At 39.2% G+C, this 23043-nt stretch overlaps 1 protein-coding gene across 1 annotated transcript in view; it reads right to left on the bottom strand.

Annotated features, from left to right (window-relative positions):
• LOC117338495 (ATP-dependent DNA helicase Q4-like) overlaps positions 1–23043 on the bottom strand; it is a 263643-nt gene that overhangs the window by 194536 nt on the left and 46064 nt on the right. Inside the window, exon 13 of the mRNA XM_033899851.1 lies at positions 8566–8829. Within this exon, the coding sequence (XP_033755742.1) occupies positions 8566–8829 (264 nt within the window). The remainder of the gene's footprint in view (positions 1–8565; positions 8830–23043) is intronic.

The following is a 23043-nucleotide window of genomic DNA, read 5'->3' as shown; positions in this document are numbered from 1 at the left end:
TACCATGTACTTCTCTAGGAATATCTACAAGTACTTCTTTAGGAATATCTACAAGTACTTCTCTAGGAATATCCACCAAGTACTTCTCTAGGAATATCTACCATGTACTTCTCTAGGAATATCTACCAAGTACTTCAGACAGAGCTAGATTCCCCCTGTACCCACTGACAGAGTTAGATTCACCCTGTACCCACTGACAGAGCTAGATTGCCCCTGTACCCACTGACAGAGCTAGATTCCCCCTGTACCCACAGACAGAGCTAGATTCCCTCTGTACCCACAGACAGAGCTACATTCCCCCTGTACCCACAGACAGAGCTACATTCCCCCTGTACCCACAGACAGAGCTACATTCCCCCTGTACCCACTGACAGAGCTACATTCCCCCTGTACCCACTGACAGAGCTAGATTCCCCCTGTACCCACAGACAGAGCTACATTCCCCCTGTACCCACAGACAGAGCTACATTCCCCCTGTACCCACTGACAGAGCTAGATTCTCCCTGTACCCACAGACAGAGCTAGATTCTCTCTGTACCCACAGACAGAGCTAGATTCTCCCTTTACCCACAGACAGAGCTAGATTCCCCCTGTACCCACTGACAGAGCTAGATTCTCCCTGTACCCACAGACAGAGCTAGATTCCCCCTGTACCCACAGACAGAGCTAGATTCCCCCTGTACCCACAGACAGAGCTAGATTCCCCCTGTACCCACAGACAGAGCTACATTCCCCCTGTACCCACAGACAGAGCTACATTCTCCCTGTACCCACAGACAGACAGAGCTACATTCTCCCTGTACCCACAGACAGAGCTAGATTTCCCCTGTACCCAGAGACAGAGCTACATTCCCCTTGTACCTACAGACAGAGCTAGATTTCCCCTGTACCCAGAGACAGAGCTACATTCCCCCTGTACCCACAGACAGAGCTAGATTCTCCCTGTACCCGCAGACAGAGTTACATTCCCCCTGTACCCACAGACAGAGTTACATTCCCCCTGTACCATCACAAGACAATGATCTTTATAGGTTCTAAATCAATGTAAGTTTGTTCTTTTTCTTTATTGCCTGTTGTATTTACAGTCAGGTTAATAGTGAATGAATTACAATATTAACCTCCTTCTCTGAGTTTAATGTGAGGGAAAACATTAAACATGCAAACATAGGACAACGGAGAGCCAACAAATAAAAGATATGTAAGATCTACCAAGTACTTCTCTAGGAATATCCACCCAGTACTTCTCTAGGAATATCTACCAAGTACTTCTCTAGGAATATCCACCCAGTACTTCTCTAGGAATATCTACCAAGTACTTCTCTAGGAATATCTACAAGTACTTCTCTAGGAATATCTACCAAGTACTTCTCTAGGAATATCCACCAAGTACTTCTCTAGGAATATCCACCCAGTACTTCTCTAGGAATATCTACCAAGTACTTCTCTAGGAATATCTACCATGTACTTCTCTAGGAATATCTACCAAGTACTTCTCTAGGAATATCTACCAAGTACTTCTCTAGGAATATCTACCATGTACTTCTCTAGGAATATCTACCATGTACTTCTCTAGGAATATCTACAAGTACTTCTCTAGGAATATCTACCATGTACTTCTCTAGGAATATCTACCAAGTACTTCTCTAGGAATATCTACAAGTACTTCTCTAGGAATATCTACCATGTACTTCTCTAGGAATATCTACCAAGTACTTCTCTAGGAATATCTACCAAGTACTTCTCTAGGAATATCTACCAAGTACTTCTCTATAGGAATATCTACCAAGTACTTCTCTAGGAATATCTACCAAGTACTTCTCTAGGAATATCTACCAAGTACTTCTCTAGGAATATCTACAAGTACTTCTCTAGGAATATCTACCAAGTACTTCTCTAGGAATATCTACCAAGTACTTCTCTAGGAATATCTACCAAGTACTTCTCTAGGAATATCTACAAGTACTTCTCTAGGAATATCTACAAGTACTTCTCTAGGAATATCTACCAAGTACTTCTCTAGGAATATCTACAAGTACTTCTCTAGGAATATCTACCATGTACTTCTCTAGGAATATCTACCAAGTACTTCTCTAGGAATATCTACCAAGTACTTCTCTAGGAATATCTACAAGTACTTCTCTAGGAATATCTACAAGTACTTCTCTAGGAATATCTACAAGTACTTCTCTAGGAATATCTACCAAGTACTTCTCTAGGAATATCTACCAAGTACTTCTCTAGGAATGTCTACCAAGTACTTCTCTAGGAATATCTACAAGTACTTCTCTAGGAATATCTACAAGTACTTCTCTAGGAATATCTACCAAGTACTTCTCTAGGAATATCTACAAGTACTTCTCTAGGAATATCTACCAAGTACTTCTCTAGGAATATCTACCATGTACTTCTCTAGGAATATCTACCAAGTACTTCTCTAGGTATATCTACCAAGTACTTCTCTAGAAATATCTACCATGTACTTCTCTAGGAATATCTACCAAGTACTTCTCTAGGAATATCTACCAAGTACTTCTCTAGGAATATCTACAAGTACTTCTCTAGGAATATCTACCAAGTACTTCTCTAGGAATATCTACAAGTACTTCTCTAGGAATATCTACAAGTACTTCTCTAGGAATATCTACAAGTACTTCTCTAGGAATATCTACCAAGTACTTCTCTAGGAATATCTACAAGTACTTCTCTAGGAATATCTACCAAGTACTTCTCTAGGAATATCTACCAAGTACTTCTCTAGGAATGTCTACCAAGTACTTCTCTAGGAATATCTACAAGTACTTCTCTAGGAATATCTACAAGTACTTCTCTAGGAATATCTACCAAGTACTTCTCTAGGAATATCTACAAGTACTTCTCTAGGAATATCTACCAAGTACTTCTCTAGGAATATCTACCATGTACTTCTCTAGGAATATCTACCAAGTACTTCTCTAGGTATATCTACCAAGTACTTCTCTAGAAATATCTACCATGTACTTCTCTAGGAATATCTACCAAGTACTTCTCTAGGAATATCTACCAAGTACTTCTCTAGGAATATCTACAAGTACTTCTCTAGGAATATCTACCAAGTACTTCTCTAGGAATATCTACAAGTACTTCTCTAGGAATATCTACAAGTACTTCTCTAGGAATATCTACAAGTACTTCTCTAGGAATATCTACAAGTACTTCTCTAGGAATATCTACCTACTTCTCTAGGAATATCTACCAAGTACTTCTCTAGGAATATCTACCATGTACTTCTCTAGGAATATCTACCAAGTACTTCTCTAGGAATATCTACCATGTACTTCTCTAGGAATATCTACCAAGTACTTCTCTAGGAATATCTACCAAGTTCTTCTCTAGGAATATCCACCAAGTACTTCTCTAAGAATATCTACCATGTACTTCTCTAGGAATATCTACCAAGTACTTCTCTAGGAATATCTACCAAGTACTTCTCTAGGAATATCTACCATGTACTTCTCTAGGGATATCTACCAAGTACTTCTCTAGGAATATCCACCAAGTACTTCTCTAGGAATATCTACCATGTACTTCTCTAGAAATATCTACCATGTACTTCTCTAGGAATATCTACCATGTACTTCTCTAGGAATATCTACCAAGTACTTCTCTAGGAATATCTACCATGTACTTCTCTAAGAATATCTACCAAGTACTTCTCTAGGAATATCTACCATGTACTTCTCTAAGAATATCTACCAAGTACTTCTCTAGGAATATCTACCAAGTACTTCTCTAGGAATATCTACCAAGTACTTCTCTAGGAATATCTACCATGAACTTCTCTAAGAATATCTACCAAGTACTTCTCTAGGGATATCTACCATGTACTTCTCTAGGAATATCTACAAGTACTTCTCTAGGAATATCTACCAAGTACTTCTCTAGGAATATCTACAAGTACTTCTCTAGGAATATCTACAAGTACTTCTCTAGGAATATCTACCAAGTACTTCTCTAGGAATATCTACCAAGTACTTCTCTAGGAATATCTACCAAGTACTTCTCTAGGAATATCTACCAAGTACTTCTCTAGGAATATCTACAAGTACTTCTCTAGGAATATCTACCATGTACTTCTCTAGGAATATCTACAAGTACTTCTCTAGGAATATCTAAAAGTACTTCTCTAGGAATATCTACCAAGTACTTCTCTAGGAATATCTACCATGTACTTCTCTAGGAATATCTACCAAGTACTTCTCTAGGAATATCTACCAAGTACTTCTCTAGGAATATCTACAAGTACTTCTCTAGGAATATCTACCAAGTACTTCTCTAGGAATATCTACAAGTACTTCTCTAGGAATATCTACAAGTACTTCTCTAGGAATATCTACCAAGTACTTCTCTAGGAATATCTACCAAGTACTTCTCTAGGAATATCTACCAAGTACTTCTCTAGGAATATCTACCAAGTACTTCTCTAGGAATATCTACCAAGTACTTCTCTAGGAATATCTACAAGTACTTCTCTAGGAATATCTACCATGTACTTCTCTAGGAATATCTACAAGTACTTCTCTAGGAATATCTAAAAGTACTTCTCTAGGAATATCTACCAAGTACTTCTCTAGGAATATCTACCATGTACTTCTCTAGGAATATCTACCAAGTACTTCTCTAGGAATATCTACCAAGTACTTCTCTAGGAATATCCACCAAGTACTTCTCTAGGAATATCTACCAAGTACTTCTCCAGGAATATCTACAAGTACTTCTCCAGGAATATCTACAAGTGGACGATGGACAACAGGCCACAGTTAGATGTTAATTGATAATGGTAGACTATTAAATAAACTCCATTTTACAACAATCTTGCTTCATGTCAAGATTTACAATTTAAAAAACATACTCCTGGTTCACACACTCAACACAAGACATTGGGAATACTGAATGTACTGTTAATTTATAGAGTACAAGCATTGCTACCAGTTAATTATACACATAGGGCCCATCTCACAACTTTTACGTCACTTTTATGAGAATAATCACTAGTGGAGGTTGTATTCATGATCTTTTTATTCTTCTAAAGTCGCATTTCCACTGATACCTAACGGGGAACAAATACTGTGGAGAGATCACGTGTACACTGTTAATAACCAAATTACTGACACTGTCAGTGAGGGGCCCCCCAATGTGTCTATCTGTAAACCTGAACTGAACCCCAGTGCTACATTGATATCTAATTACTTTTTATATGATGCAAATATACACATTCCAACATACTTTATTTTGATATCATAGAAGTATGGTGAAGGAAATCGAATATCCAAATTCCATTTAACATATTTTATTTTGACATTATGAAGGGGTCATGAGATTCTTGCTTTCACTTTGACCTTTAAACCTTCTTTAGCTTTGAAGGCTGCATACCCACCAAATTTTAACCTTGACCTTGGAAATTATGTGATATTTGATTAAATGAACTACAGATTTGGTCATTTTACCCCTTGTTTGATTCCAATCAACTTTGCTTCATGATAACAAAATGTTAACCAGTTAAGAAATTTAAAATTTGACCTTGACATTTAACCAAATAACCTTAATCATTGGTCATTTGAAACCTTAATTGTTTTAGTCTCCCCAGCTTTTTTTCACAATGTCAAAATAAAATATTAACCAATTAAGAGATGAAAATCTGTCCTTGAACTTTGACCCAATGACCTAGAGCTTTGGTCATTGATGCCTGTTGATTGTGGGTTGTTTTTTTTCTTCATCATGAAACCACATTTTTTCTGTGTTTTATCCAATTGAATACAGTCAAACCTGCCTTAGCGACCACCTGAATTAAACGACTTCCTTTCATATGCGACCGTATTTTTTCCTCCCAACGTTATTTACTATACTAGTGACCTGAATTAAGCGACTACCTGTCAGACGCGACTAACGACCATCATTTCCGTGTCCCAAATGCTGAAAAGCGACTTTTTTCAGCGACTTTCCAAGTTTTAAAACGGAAGCAGAAGTCATAATCAAGAAGAAACCGGACGAACTTGTCTGCTTTTAAAGATTAAAAAATACTTCAGAAATGCATGAAATGTCTTATTCTGTCTCAAAAAAATGTATTGGATTTATTATCTTTGCCCTGATAACACCCAAAAACGAACGAAACTGTACTTTACTTCTAAAGAATGAAAGAAGGAGATGGGATATGGCGAAAAAAAGTCCTCTCCATTCAGACGATTTTCATGAAATTTTGACAGATAAAAATACAAACATTCGCTTGGGAAGTATGAAAAAGAGTGAATAAACAGTCAACTTACTGTTTAACTGAAATTTATGTTCTTTTTGAGACATTAGGACAGATATTTGCCAGTTAAAAACGTCTCCATCGTTATGAAGGAAATGCAGTTACGTGACTAATAATCCGGACGGAAGTCCGGACCAGGAATTCAGGAATGCAAAAAAAAAATAAAAAATTGTAAATGTAATCCGGCACTGGAAATATTTAAATTAGCCATTCAAACTCTTTGATTATTTTTTGTATTTTAAAATTAAAAAAAATTATTGTAACATGCTAAAAGAATTTAAATGTATATATTAATGAAAATAAAAGAAACTGAATTAATTTTTTTTTTAAATAAATATTGTACTACATATGTATAAATGGGGATATTTTTATATATTGTCCATTATTATAAGCATTTTATTTCATTAAGAGAAAAGTGATTTTTTTTTCTTTTTTTTCTTTCATTTTCCTCAAGAGGTCTCTTACAGATTTTATTATATTCACAATCTTAATTGATGACTGAGGTAATTCCTTTTCATATATGTACTAATACTTGCAGCTGATAAATTTTACATATGTGGCAGAATAATTATGAACTTTCCTTTTTGGGTCATTTTCTTTGAACCTGGATTAAGAGACCACCTGTCATATGTGACCTTTTTCATTGCCTCCCTTGGAAGGTCACATATGACAGGTTTGACTGTATGTCAAATATTGCATATTCTATAATGCAAAATAGGTACAAACATTTTCAAGATTTTAAATTTGACACAGCTATAACATTCGTCACACATCATTATATTGCATACATGTCAACCTCTGAAACCTCCAATGAGGGAGATCTCCCTCATTCCACATCCAAAATGAGGGAGAAAGTGTGTGAAAAAAATCGCGACATTTTTGTTGCATTTAGGGGATGTTCCTCATGAGCTTGTGCCACTTTAGTTTATGGCATTTGTTTGAAAAGGTCACTCTTTTGATTAGAATTGGCCTTCGTCTTGAAGATCAAGTCCTCTGTCATCCTTTTTCAATCCATCCAAATGAGGTAAATAACACTGATTTTTTTTCAATTTTAATCGATGAGCTCTGTAATGTCCCACATGTCACTGTAGTCCATGGCCAACACGTCTTAGTTTCATTTCCAGTTTTGACATATGACACCTCATCTGTGTCCATACCAGGATAAACTGGTCGGACATTGTCAGGAAGGGTAATTTCCCGTTCAGAAGAAATAGTCTCAATTTTAATTTAATCGTCCATATCGGTGGCAGTGGAGTTATTATAAAGCCCCAGTCACACCGGACCTACGACCAGGTTACGACCTAGTTGCGACCGAAGAAAATCGGAATCGCAGGGAAATCGCAGCATGAGCGCACGACTAGTCGCAGTGGTCGTGGGTGATCGCACGCGCAAAATCAGTCGCAGCAAGGTCGATGGTCATGTTCAAAAATTCTGACCTGCGATTCTAAATCGCAAGTGGTCGCAGAACGGTCGTACCACCAGTCGCACATGAACGCAGGACCAGTCGTGCATGATTGCGGGCCAAGTAGTCGCAAATTGGTCATGCTACTGGTCGTGCCACTCTACGATTGGTGGTACCACCGATCGTACGACCTCACAATTGGTCGTACGATCAGTCACGACCTGTCCTGAGTGTTTGCACGACCTTACGATCGGTCGCACCACCAGTCTTTACCTCGCAAACCACTTTCCTGGGTACAGGTAACAAAAATGGCGGATATACAAGCAATGTTGTTACAACTGATTGCAATTGGCTACGACTGATCGTGCGAGCAATCGCAGGTTGCCACGACTGATCGTGCGAGCAGTCGCAGGTTGCCACGACTGATCGTGCGAGCAGTCGCAGGTTGCCACGACTGATCGTGCGAGCAGTCGCAGGTTGCCACGACTGATCGTGCGATTGGTCACTCATCGCACCACTCATCGCACGATTGCCTACGATTGCCTTTGATTGCCTACGATTGATCTTGCGATCAATCTTCTCCAATCGTAAGTCATTGCGCGACCAAGCGCACCACCAATCGCACGATGACCTACCACCAGTCGTAGGACCAATTGCAGTATGCGATCGCGAATAGACATCGCACCAAACATTGCCGATCGGTCGTAACTCGTCATCTGGGTACTCCGCAATATGGGACTCTCGAGAGGAAGTCTCGTTTGGATATTTAGCAGTCTCACTTATCTGACACAATTACATAAATTCTAATATTACAGAGGTCTAGCTAGGCTTACTTTACAGAGGTCGAGCTAGGCTTACTTTACGGAGGTACACTTACCTTACAGAGGCGGAGGTAGGCAGGTCGAAAGTTATGTGACCATTCTGACAGACAGTGAGCCTCGTCTATACACACAAAGGAGATCGGTGGCAGATTTGCACGAGAGTTTAGCAGAGTCATACTGCCACCAGCCACTGCTTCCGGAGACACCAACAGGAAGTGGACACGCCCATCTTTAACAGAGGCCAGTACTCCTTCCCTCTGGGCAGGGGTCATATTAGTGTGGAGACAGGCCCCATGTAGTCCAGCAGGTAGACCTGTGATCTATCAGAGAAAGTAAACGTGTAATTTTCATGCTTAACAAACATACTGAGTATCACTAAAGCAATACATGTCCTAGCCTCAGCTAGCTATTATAGTCCTTTACAAGTGTCTGAAGGTTGATCCAAATACCTTCAGAAATAAAGCTCTAAAGCGCTGACAAATATCTTCTAAAAATAGTAATGGTGACCTTAATGTAATAACCCTGAAACTTGTCCAAGACATTATGGTCCTTAACAAGTGCTTAACAAGTGCTAGAGCACTGAGGATTTTCTAAAAATAGTAACAGTGACCTTGACCTTGACCTAACAACTCTGAAACTCAAACTTGTCCAAGATATTATAGTCTTTATAATTGTGTTGAGCTTATCAAAATACTTCAAGGAAGGAACCTGCTAGAGGCTGACGAAGGAATATCTAAACAAGAGGCCCATGGGGCCTGTATCGCTCACCTGGTTTGATTAGACCAAATGTCAAAATAATGTTCATATTCAATTTTTTTTATTTGTAAATCTCAAACAATGCTATATATGGTTATAGTGTGGGAATCCAAACTGCTTTAAAGATTAATGAAGTCCAGACTCTCTAAGGTCTGAAAGACCTCAAGAATTGTTTTTAGAACATGCATTCATCACTTTATGACTAGTAGCGATTTAAAGGAATTACCTCTATTTCCCCTATTGGGCCCCGCCCCTTTGGTCCCTTTGGGGTCAGAGTCACCATTTATTGGGCCCCGCCCCTTTGGCCCCTCCAGGGTCAGAGCCACCATTTATGCAAGATCTGTTCCCCTTCCCCAAGGATGTTTCTGACCAAATTGGGTTCAAATCCATTCATAACTTTATGACAAGTAGCGATTTAAAGGAATTACCTCTATTTCCCCTATTGGGCCCCGCCCCCTTGGCCCCTCGGGGGTCAGAGTCACCATTTATGCAAAATCTGTTCCCCTTCCCCCTAGGATGTTTCTGACCAAATTGGGTTCAAATCCATTCATAACTTTATGACTAGTAGCGATTTAAAGGAATTACTCAAATTAACTTGTGCAAGATATTATCATGATAATTTGACATTTTAATGTTAAATTATAGTTTCTATACAGCAATATGTTTTTTCCTCTGCTACATATTTATGTAGTTTGTATTTTTAAGATGTGTATTAACTTAGGTTGGTTCTAGATTTTGTTCCGTAGTTGTAGCATGTTGTTTACTTTTTTTATGTTAATTTTGTATCCAAGGGCTCTTGGTGTATATGCTAATTAGATGAAGTCATTATTGACCAATCAGCAATTCCCTCTAGAGGGGTACGTCTATTAGCTATGCCCCCATTCTGAGATTTTGGCGGATGTATGCATATGGGCACTTGTTTTCACGTCCCACCCACCGTCCCCAGCAGCACCTGTTCTTGTAGTGGTGTCTTGTTGTTTTTTTTCACAGGCTCGAAACTCTACATACATGCTACTGGAACTATTTCAATATTCTAGTTCGATTCTATAGTTGAGATTTATAGTTGGGCTACTCACTCTATCTTAGGGGTGGTTTTTTTATTACAAGGGCTTCATTCCTTGGGGAATTTACCCCCAATACTTTAGTAGTATAATTATAAGTATTTAGTTACTATATGTTTTTATCTTTCCTTCTTGAATGGCTCAAGAGTTATTTGTCTCTTGAATCGCTCAAGAGTATCTTCTCTTAAAACGCTTAAGAGTTCTTTCTGCTCTTGAAACGCTCAAGAGTATCTACTCTATTTTCATTGTTACTTAGTTAAGGTATAATCTTACTAAGCCTCTCTGGAGTTCGGCAGAGTCTTGCTTGGTATTGTTATTAGTTATTAGTAAGGTATTGTTTTATAAGTTTGTATTTGTAAGTGAGGTTTGTTTTTTGGAGTGAGTAGCCCCTGATACGCCAAATATGTTTTTATAATATGTGCATGAATCTTATGAACAAGCAAGTAATAAACAGGTAAACTGTTTCCGATGTGTTTGTTGTATATAAAGTTCGTTTTGAGTGTGTGAAGGTTGATAAAATCCCTCAAGGAATGAAGTCTCCAGAGCTTGAGTGGTAGGGGACTAATAAACTGAGATCTACAGAGATATGCCAGGGAGATGACTCTAATCACAGACATAATTTGTATGGAAGTGTTTAATCTTCAATGGCAATTAAATCCTCCTTGCAGTGTTACTATCCCACAAACATATTTCACATTTTCGTTTTCTTTTCATTCTCATTCATTCTAAATAATCATCCTAGCCACATGGATCTTATTGTCTCCAGTCAAATAAACAACTTCTCTTCAACATACTTTTTTCAGGGACAGTCTCAAAATAGATTATTTAAATTGATGAATATTCCTGTTTTTTCCTGTGTTTGAAACATCAATCATTTTAGTACAATATCCACTGTGTTCTCCTCGCTTCCTAATTCCAACCTCAGTGGTGATGTTTATCAGCTATTCACAGGCGAGTGCTGACTCAAGGTTCATATGGCGAATCACGACTTGAATCATGCCGACTAACTTAGATTAAATGATGCATGACTGTTGACGGTTGAGAAACAAGATTCCTGGAGATATGCCAGTTTCTTAACCAATAAAAAACAATCTTATCAAGCTGAAAAGACTTTGCCTTGCCTCAAATTTGTAATGTACTACTTCATTCACAAAAACAATGGATTCCATTGACATGACCAACTTGAATTTTGACAGATTTTCTGCAGAACATATGGTTTTAGTACAGTCATGGTCAGCATGGGCCCCTTATTGTGACAATCCCCCATAATCATCAAGACATCTACCACTAAGCTGAGGTTGGTGTTTCACATTTGGTCTTCAAATCACAAGGAAGAACATAGGTACTATGCTGTTACTCTTGTTTCCTTCCACCTCCATATTTACTGGGCAAACAGAGATGTAAATACAGGGGCAACCTTCATTTGTTAGATTCTATCTCATTTTTTCTCAATTTAGAAAACCTATTCCATCAAGAGCCAGGGTTGTAGTCCGAGATCCACTTTATCTTTGATTTTTAGACCCCAAAAGGCTTGACCTTTAATCCAGTGAGGGGCTTCGATAGCTCACATGGATACAGCATTAGACACATAACCTCAGGTGAAGATCTGAGGTAATTGGTTCAACAATCCCGACCTGTTGCAGTTTGTATTTCTCTAGAAGCTAAGAAATGGACCTGTCTGTGCTGATATGGTTGTGTCCATGGGTGAGACACTTTACCGGAATTGCTCTGGATGGCATACGACAGTTTTCCTCTATGTTGTTCAGAAAGGTAGTCTCTAGCTACTACAAGGAGATCCTACATCAAAATAACCCTAGCTGCTCATGGGGCAATCAACCCAACAAACCAACTATAATCCAGTAACCTTGATCTTTGGTCAGTTGACTTATCCTTTAATTCAGACCAATTTTGCTTCATAATGTCGAAACAAAATGTTCATCAGTGAAAAATACTTACCCTGACCTTGACCTTGAACCTTTGGACCCAATGACCTTGACCTTTGGTCAGTTCTGACTAACTTTATTCACAATAACAAAATATTCATCACTAAAAAGATACAAAACTTCACCATAACTCTGACCCATAGAGCTCGACTTTGAATCAGTTGTTTCCTCTTTAAATTCCAACTGACTTTGCTTCATAATGTCATCAAAAAAGTTCATCAGTGAAAAGATACAAATTTGGACCTTTGACCTAGTGACTTTGATCTTTGGTCAGTTGATCCCTTATTAAAATCCAAGCATCACTGCTGCATAGTGTCACAACAAAAATGCTCATTAGTGAAAAGCTACAAAATTTGATCTCGACCTTTGACTTAGTGAGTTTGACCTCTGACCTGGTGGTGACCTTGGTCAGTAAACTTCTTGTTTAATTCTGGACAATTTTGTTCATCATGTCATAACAAATATTCATCAGCAAAATAAGGCATATTTTGACCTTAACCTTTGAACCTGATGAACTGGACCTTTTACCCGAGAGTGCATTTTGTGCACTAAACATCTTGACCCAGTTTCGTGTAAACTGATCAATTAATACCAAAGTTATCAGCCAGGAACAAAATTTGAGGATAGATGGACAGACAGAGGGATTACCTGGGGCACCAACATCTCCGATACAGGGCCCTAACTATTGGGAAATACTTCTGACAATGAATTCTGTGATATGCCCGAGAATGACAATGATGAAGACGTCTGCTTGTTTGCCAAGATTTACCATAGTTAGAACAAACAAGAGGCCCAATGGGCCTGTATCGCTCACCTGGCTCTACAGCATCTTTGAAGTTGATTGAGGTCATTTCTACAGATACTATGATGATTACCTCTTTATTCAAATATCAGAGAAGGCTAGGTTTATTCATATCAATAAATTTTCAAGTCCTTCATTCTAGCATACTATTGACCTAATATCAGGTCTCGGAGACTCTTGGCTATCGTAAAATTATTGTTTACAGATTTAAGCCGATTTCACCCCTGTGACCTTGAATGAAGGTCAAGGTCATTTATTTGAACAAACTTGGTAGCCCTACACCCCAGCAGCCTACAGGCTCAATATCAAGTCCCTTGGCCTCTTGGTTATTGAGAAGAAGTTGTTTGAAGATTATAGCCTATTTGACCCATGTGACCTTGAATGAAGGTCAAGGTCCTTTATTTGAACAAACTTGGTAGCCCTTTACCCCAGCATGCTACAGGCCCTATATCAAGTCCCTGGTCCTCTTGGTTATTGAGAAGAAGTCAGTTGAAGATTATAGCCTATTTGACCCATGTGACCTTGAATGAAGGTCAAGGTCATTTATTTGAACAAACTTGGTAGCCCTTCACCCCAGCATGCTACAGGCCCAATATAAAGTCCGTGGGCCTCTTGGTTATTGAGAAGAAGTTGTTTTAATGAAAAAGTTGACGCCGGACGGCCAGCCAGACAGACGCCGGACGCCGCACCACGGCATAAGCTCACTTGCCCTTCGGGCAGGTGAGCTAAGAATGTAATCTATTTATTTTACAACAATTGCTATAGCTATATTATCTTATATTAATCACCCACGATGGAAGATCACTTACTGTGGGAGGAAACCAGAGTACGAGAGAAAACCCACATAGTCAGGGCAGGTGACCCGATACCTTTTTATGTCTGTTTGGGGAATCGAACCCCGGCTGCCTAGGTGAAAGGCAACTGTGTTACAATTGTGACAGCCTACTACCTTGGTAGACAACAGTAGACATTGTTGATGATGTTGATTGCTATTTATCACTGCCATGTGATGAACCTCAGATGAGAACCAACATAGTTAGAGAAAATTTATGAGACCAAAATGGAAGATAAAATTTTGTTTATATGAATGTACGATGTTTTGTGTGTTTTTATTTCTTACTTATAAAGTTGTGAATGTTTTTATTTCCTTTGGTAGTTTGTGTAGTTGATATTGCAGCTGTAGCTATCATGACACCAGGGAAATCCTTGCCATGTTACCAGGCTGGCTGTCAGGGAGACCAGGTGGATACATACGTTCGAGGTATTGCCATGCTGGACCCATATATGAAGTTTGGTCAGGATCCGTTCAAAAATGAAGTCGCAAGAGCACTGACAAAGATTGTTTATAAATAGTAACGCTGACCTTGACCTTGACCTTAGCACCCTGAAACACGAACTCGTTCGAGGTACAGAGGAGCCCACTTATTTGCATATCGCTTATTTGCATATCCCGCTTATTTGCATAAAATTATCATGTCCCGATTTTTTTCTTCTTTATCTTTGTATTTTAATCCCGTGTGTTTGCATCGACTAAAACACTGACTCCCACTTCTATGCATATAAAAATTCCAAAAAATCGAAAAATTTTAATTGATTTTAGGGTATTTTTGTGATTTGAACTTGCATATTGATTTGACACGATGTACAACGTTATCTAATCATTGGTTACCACTTCGTCAAAACAGGTTATGTTCGATGCGCGCATCGATATGGACATTTAGTTATTATCCAAACCATATCAGTAGCATTGTGCAGAAGAATTACTGAATAAAATATTTATATGCCTCATCTTTTGATGATATTTGTTTATTTATTATAGCATCGATCCAAACCTGTGTTCTGTGCACTTGAACACTCGCTGAGGCAGGTTGCGATCGCCATGATTGTTTACTAGGCGCGTTGCATTGTGGGGGCATATGTGTAATGAACGACAACTCTTTGTGTGTATGCGCCATTTTCCAAAACAGACCCAAACAACAATACACATGTCACGGTCATTTAAGACAGTCTATTGCTTCAGCAGTTCATCATCTATGGTCAAACAACTAATATACTCATAGCAGGAACACAACGCATCTCGAGACGATAATGAATCTTAATTAAAACGATGACATTGTACATCGTAGGCCTAATGCCAACCCACGCGTGTATGACCGCTATCGGACCCAGCGACGACGAAGTAAATGCTAGTGGTGTTCCGATTAATCGAGTTCGTCGAGTATCACTTGTTTGAGACGTTTGATCAATTAATCGAGTAAGAAATCTGTAGTCGAGTTTCGTCGGAAGTGCTCTACATCAGGTTTTATGAAAATATATTAGCCGGATTTCAGATAAACATACCCAAATTCAGCTTGACAATGTCTACAACACAGTCGCTTGCGGGAAATGGTTATGCTTGTATCATACAAAATCAAGCGTCACATTAACTGGTACAGTGTAGTAAAAATACAGGGAATGCAAACGTACTGATGACTAAGATTTCTTTTGTGAGAACATAAGCGACTAGCTATGTAAGCAACGTTAACGTATACGATCTTTCTTCCCGGTAAACGCACATGGTGTGTTTTATGGAAACATTTTGTTTTTTAATGAAAACAAGAAGCAGAAGGTCCGTTGAGTACTGATACTTTAAATACGACGAAAACTATTTGTAAAATGTGCAGAAAGTCGTATTCCTTCAATGGTAAGTCACAGTTCTACCTTCGTTTTCAAAGTATATTAGACTTTCGATAACGGATGGATTAAAGCATTTTACGACCCGTGCAAAAAAATTCAACTAGCTAAATACTCCAATAAACAATCCTTTTGTTGTTTTTTTACATGTTGAATAAAGTTACTAAAAAAACAATTTTGGTTCATTTTTATCTGTGTAATAAACAAATAAACACACAGGAAGATAGTATACATGTAGGTATAAAAATAGTATACATAGGTATAACAGTTTATTAGTTACTGAAATTGTTGTTGAAAGCATTTCACGAAATATTGAGACATAAATACAAAAAACACATTTGGAAATTAATCGATTTTAATCGATCATCGATTGGTTACACACAAGTGATGATCGATCACAAAAAATCAACCGATTCCCAACACTAGTAAATGCAAATATTTTATTTGTACATTTACAATGAATAACAACCCATGTATTTCGTATTTACTCTTATATTTTAAATAATGTTTTTTTTTCTTAAATATATTTTTAATGCAAATAACGTAAACAATCATATAGCGCCCATTTTGAGTACCTACCTGACGATCTACATGTGTATAAGAGGGGCCAAAACCAAACTCCGCCTATACGAATACTCCGGTTATTTGCATATTTTGTCATGGAAAAAGGGCTATGCAAATAAGCGGGTTGCTCTGTATTCCCATGCTGGACCCATACATGAAGTTTGGTCAGGATCCGTTCAGAAATGAAGTTGCAAGAGTGCTGACAAAGATTTTCTATAAATAGTAACGGTGACCTTGACCTTGACCTTGGCACCCTGAAACACGAACTCGTTCGAGGTATTCCCATGCTGGACCCATATATGAAGTTTGGTCAGAATCCGTTCAAAAATGAAGTCGCAAGAGCGCTGACAAAAAGTGAACATACGTTCTTTCGTACGAACGGAACGCTATATCCCCTCCCAGACTTTCGTCGCGAGGGGATAACAATACAATATACTGTTATAACAAAACAATATACCGATATAACGATACAATATACCAATATAACGATACAATATACTGATATAACGGTACAATATACTGATATAATACAATATACTGATATAACAATACAATATACTGATATAACAATACAATATACTGATATAACAATACAATATACTGATATAATGATACAATATACTGATATAACAATACAATATACCGATATAACAATACAATACATTGATATAACAATACAATATACTGATATAACAATACAATATACTGATATAATGATACAATATACTGATATAACGATACAATATACTGATATAATACAATATACTGATATAACAATACGATATACTGATACAAGAGGCCCAGAGAGCCTGTATCGCTCACCTGGTTTCATGAGATATGAAACAAGAATGATGCTTAAGGATATTTGTCGCTGGTATTGCTATGTCAATATATATCATAAGCATTTTATATGGGTACATGTACATTGGTTTTATTTTAATACTAAAAATGCCAAAAGGTGCATTAATCCATAAAATGAAATTGACTTTTGGCGCGACCCCATAGGGATGCTACCACACAAATGTGAGTGATATCCATTGCTTAGTTTCAGAGAAGATCTTGTTTAGACCAATTGGCCCCTTTTGACCCTGCCCTCTGCCCCCTGGGGGTCAGCTCCTTCCTTTATACAATTTTGAATCCCTACCCCAATAGGATGCTAATAGTCAAATATGAGCTGTTTCAGAGAAGTTGTTCATATCAATTTAGCCAAATTGACCCCTTTTGACCCAGCCCCTCAGCCTCCAGGGGGTCGGCCCCATCATTTGTACAATTTTGAATCCTTAACCCTAGGGAATGCTACCAGTCACATATTAAAGATATCCATTGCTTAGTTTCAGAGAAAAAGTTGTTCATATCAATTCTGCCAAAATAACCCCTTTTTGCCCCACCTCTTAGATCCCCTGGGGTCAGCCCTGTCATTTGTACAATTTTGAATCCCTACCCTAGGGGGTTGCTACCAGGCAAATATGAGTGATATTAGTTTCAGAGAAGAAGTTGTTTTTATCAATTTAGCTGAATTGACCCCTTTTGGTCTTGCCCCTCAGCCCCAAGGGAGGTAGACCCCACCATTTGTACAATTCTGATTCCCTACCACAAAGGGATTCTCACAGTCAAAATTGAGCAATATATATTGCTCGGTTTCAGAGGAGAAGTTGTTCATATCAATTTAGCCAAATTGACCCCTCTTGGCCCCGCCCCTCAGGCCCCCCGGGGGTCAGCCACACCATTTGTACAATTTTGAATCCCCACCCCATAGTGTTGCTACCAGGCAAATATGAGCAATATCCTTTGCTCGGTTTCAGAGAAGAAGTTGTTTAAATCAATATAGCCCAATTGACCACATTTGGCCCCGCCCTTCAGGCCCCTGGGGGTCAGCCCCATCATTTGTACAATTTTGAATCCCCACCCCAAAGTAATGCTACCAGGCAAATATGAGCGATATCCATTGCTCGGTTTCAGAGAAGAAGTCGGTATTATCAATATAGCTATATTGACCCATTTTGCCCCGCCCCTCAGGCCCCTAGGGGGTCAGCACCACCATTTGTACAATTTTGAATCCCCACCCCATAGTGATTGCTTCCAGGCAAATAGGAGCAATATCCTTTGCTCTTTTCAGAGAAGAAGTCGTTTATATCAATATAGCCAAATTGACCTCTTTTGGCCCCACCCCTCAGGCCCCTGGGGGGTCAGCCCCATCATTTGTACAATTTTAAGTCCCCTACCCATAGGGATGCTTCTGACCAAATTTGGTCAAATTCTGATCAGTGGTTATGAAGAAGAAGTCAATTGTTGACGGACGGACGGACGGACGACAGACGGACGACAGACGACGGACGACGGACGCCACGGTATGGCATAAGCTCACCTTCGGACCAGGTGAGCTAATAATGATACAATATACTGATACAACAATACAATATACTGATATAACGATACAATATACTGATATAACGATACAATATACTGATATAACAATACAATATAGTGATATAACAATACAATATACTGATATAACGATACAATATACTGATACGAAATCTAGGGAAACCGATATATCATGACTGTTAATATATTAAGTATTTATAGTTATATACATGGTACTTGCATTTAATTGGTTCACAATAACACCACACATGTTTTTGGTGAACTAATAAAATGTTTGAATACACTACCAATAAAACCCAACCAAGAGTGGTCACTTTGAAAGTGAGCAAATTACTGCATATGGCTGACATGGACACTCTCCCTCTGGTAAAGAACATACATGCAAAGTCATCAATATGGACACATTTTATTTTCAGCTAAGAAAGTAAATATAAAGATCACTGACAATATGGCAGTTTGTACATCTAGATGATCACTGTAGCAATATGACTATATAGGCAATCCTGGGATATATATGTTATAAGTAGTGATGTGACTAGAGGCAATCCTGGGTAATATGTAGTGATGTGACTAGAGGCAATCCTGGGTCATATGTAGTGATGTGACTAGAGGCGATCCTGGGTTATATGTAGTGATGTGACTAGAGGCAATCCTGGGTAATATGTAGTGATGTGACTAAGGCGATCATGGGTTATATGTAGTGATGTGACTAGAGGCGATCATGGGATATATGTAGTGATGTGACTAGAGGCAATCCTGGGTCATATGTAGTGATGTGACTAGAGGCAATCCTGGGTCATATGTAGTGATGTGACTAGAGGCGATCATGGGTTATATGTAGTGATGTGACTAGAGGTTATTCTGGGTTATATGTAGTGATGTGACTAGGCAATCCTGGGATATATGTAGTGATGTGACTAGGCAATCCTGGGTTATATGTAGTGAAGTGACTACGCAATCCTGGGTCATATGTAGTGATGTGACTAGAGGCAATACTGGGTCATATGTAGTGATGTGACTAGTGGCAATCATGGGTTATATGTAGTGATGTGACTAGAGGCAATCATTGGATATATGTAGTGATGTGACTAGAGGCGATCATGGGTCATATGTAGTGATGTGACTAGGCAATCCTGGGTTATATGTAGTGATGTGACTAGAGGCGATCATGGGTTATATGTAGTGATGTGACTAGGCAATACTGGGTCATATGTAGTGATGTGACTAGTGGCAATCCTGGGTTATATGTAGTGATGTGACTAGAGGCGATCATGGGTTATATGTAGTGATGTGACTAGAGGCAATCCTGGGTTATATGTAGTGATGTGACTAGAGGCAATCCTGGGTTATATGTAGTGATGTGACTAGAGGCGATCATGGGTTATATGTAGTGATGTGACTAGAGGCGATCATGGGATACATGTAGTGATGTGACTAGAGGCAATCCTGGGATATATGTAGTGATGTGACTAGAGGCAATCCTGGGTTATATGTAGTGATGTGACTAGGCAATCCTGGGCTATATGTAGTGATGTGACTAGAGGTAATCCTGGGTCATATGTAGTGATGTGACTAGAGGCGATCCTGGGTCATATGTAGTGATGTGACTAGAGGCAATCCTGGGATATATGTAGTGATGTGACTAGGCAATCCTGGGATATATGTAGTGAAGTGACTAGAGGCGACCATGGGTTATATGTAGAGATGTGACTAGAGGTTATTCTGGGTTATATGTAGTGATGTGACTAGGCAATCCTGGGATATATGTAGTGATGTGACTAGGCAATCCTGGGTTATATGTAGTGAAGTGACTAGGCAATCCTGGGTCATATGTAGTGATGTGACTAGAGGCAATACTGGGTTATATGTAGTGATGTGACTAGAGGCGATCATGGGTTATATGTAGTGATGTGACTAGAGGCGATCATGGGATACATGTAGTGATGTGACTAGAGGCAATCCTGGGATATATGTAGTGATGTGACTAGAGGCAATCCTGGGTTATATGTAGTGATGTGACTAGGCAATCCTGGGCTATATGTAGTGATGTGACTAGAGGTAATCCTGGGTCATATGTAGTGATGTGACTAGAGGCGATCCTGGGTCATATGTAGTGATGTGACTAGAGGCAATCCTGGGATATATGTAGTGATGTGACTAGGCAATCCTGGGATATATGTAGTGAAGTGACTAGAGGCGACCATGGGTTATATGTAGAGATGTGACTAGAGGTTATTCTGGGTTATATGTAGTGATGTGACTAGGCAATCCTGGGATATATGTAGTGATGTGACTAGGCAATCCTGGGTTATATGTAGTGAAGTGACTAGGCAATCCTGGGTCATATGTAGTGATGTGACTAGAGGCAATACTGGGTCATATGTAGTGATGTGACTAGTGGCAATCATGGGATATATGTAGTGATGTGACTAGAGGCGATCATGGGTTATATGTAGTGATGTGACTAGGCAATCCTGGGTTATATGTAGTGATGTGACTAGAGGCGATCATGGGTTATATGTAGTGATGTGACTAGGCAATACTGGGTCATATGTAGTGATGTGACTAAGGCGATCATGGGTTATATGTAGTGATGTGACTAGAGGCGATCATGGGATATATGTAGTGATGTGACTAGAGGCAATCCTGGGTCATATGTAGTGATGTGACTAGAGGCAATCCTGGGTCATATGTAGTGATGTGACTAGAGGCGATCATGGGTTATATGTAGTGATGTGACTAGAGGTTATTCTGGGTTATATGTAGTGATGTGACTAGGCAATCCTGGGATATATGTAGTGATGTGACTAGGCAATCCTGGGTTATATGTAGTGAAGTGACTAGAGGCAATCCTGGGTCATATGTAGTGATGTGACTAGTGGCAATCATGGGTTATATGTAGTGATGTGACTAGAGGCAATCATGGGATATATGTAGTGATGTGACTAGAGGCGATCATGGGTTATATGTAGTGATGTGACTAGGCAATCCTGGGTTATATGTAGTGATGTGACTAGAGGCGATCATGGGTTATATGTAGTGATGTGACTAGGCAATACTGGGTCATATGTAGTGATGTGACTAGTGGCAATCCTGGGTTATATGTAGTGATGTGACTAGAGGCGATCATGGGTTATATGTAGTGATGTGACTAGAGGCAATCCTGGGATATATGTAGTGATGTGACTAGAGGCAATCCTGGGTTATATGTAGTGATGTGACTAGAGGCAATCCAGGGATATATGTAGTGATGTGACTAGAGGCAATCCTGGGTTATATGTAGTGATGTGACTAGGCAATCCTGGGCTATATGTAGTGATGTGACTAGAGGCAATCCTGGGTCATATGTAGTGATGTGACTAGAGGCGATCCTGGGTCATATGTAGTGATGTGACTAGAGGCAATCCTGGGATATATGTAGTGATGTGACTAGGCAATCCTGGGATATATGTAGTGAAGTGACTAGAGGCGACCATGGGTTATATGTAGAGATGTGACTAGAGGTTATTCTGGGTTATATGTAGTGATGTGACTAGGCAATCCTGGGATATATGTAGTGATGTGACTAGGCAATCCTGGGTTATATGTAGTGAAGTGACTAGGCAATCCTGGGTCATATGTAGTGATGTGACTAGAGGCAATACTGGGTCATATGTAGTGATGTGACTAGTGGCAATCATGGGTTATATGTAGTGATGTGACTAGAGGCAATCATGGGATATATGTAGTGATGTGACTAGAGGCGATCATGGGTTATATGTAGTGATGTGACTAGGCAATCCTGGGTTATATGTAGTGATGTGACTAGAGGCGATCATGGGTTATATGTAGTGATGTGACTAGGCAATACTGGGTCATATGTAGTGATGTGACTAGTGGCAATCCTGGGTTATATGTAGTGATGTGACTAGAGGCGATCATGGGTTATATGTAGTGATGTGACTAGAGGCAATCCTGGGTTATATGTAGTGATGTGACTAGAGGCAATCCTGGGTTATATGTAGTGATGTGACTAGAGGCGATCATGGGTTATATGTAGTGATGTGACTAGAGGCGATCATGGGATATATGTAGTGATGTGACTAGAGGCAATCCTGGGATATATGTAGTGATGTGACTAGAGGCAATCCTGGGTTATATGTAGTGATGTGACTAGGCAATCCTGGGTTATATGTAGTGATGTGACTAGAGGCAATCCTGGGTCATATGTAGTGATGTGACTAGAGGCGATCATGGGTTATATGTAGTGATGTGACTAGAGGCGATCATGGGATATATGTAGTGATGTGACTAGGCAATCCTGGGTTATATGTAGTGATGTGACTAGAGGCGATCATGGGTTATATGTAG

Source organism: Pecten maximus, chromosome 11, assembly GCF_902652985.1.
Source record: "Pecten maximus chromosome 11, xPecMax1.1, whole genome shotgun sequence".
NCBI classification, from domain to species: Eukaryota; Metazoa; Mollusca; class Bivalvia; order Pectinida; family Pectinidae; genus Pecten; species Pecten maximus.
The sequence above is the reverse complement of the archived record's forward strand: the minus strand, read 5'-3'. Positions and strand labels throughout refer to the sequence as shown.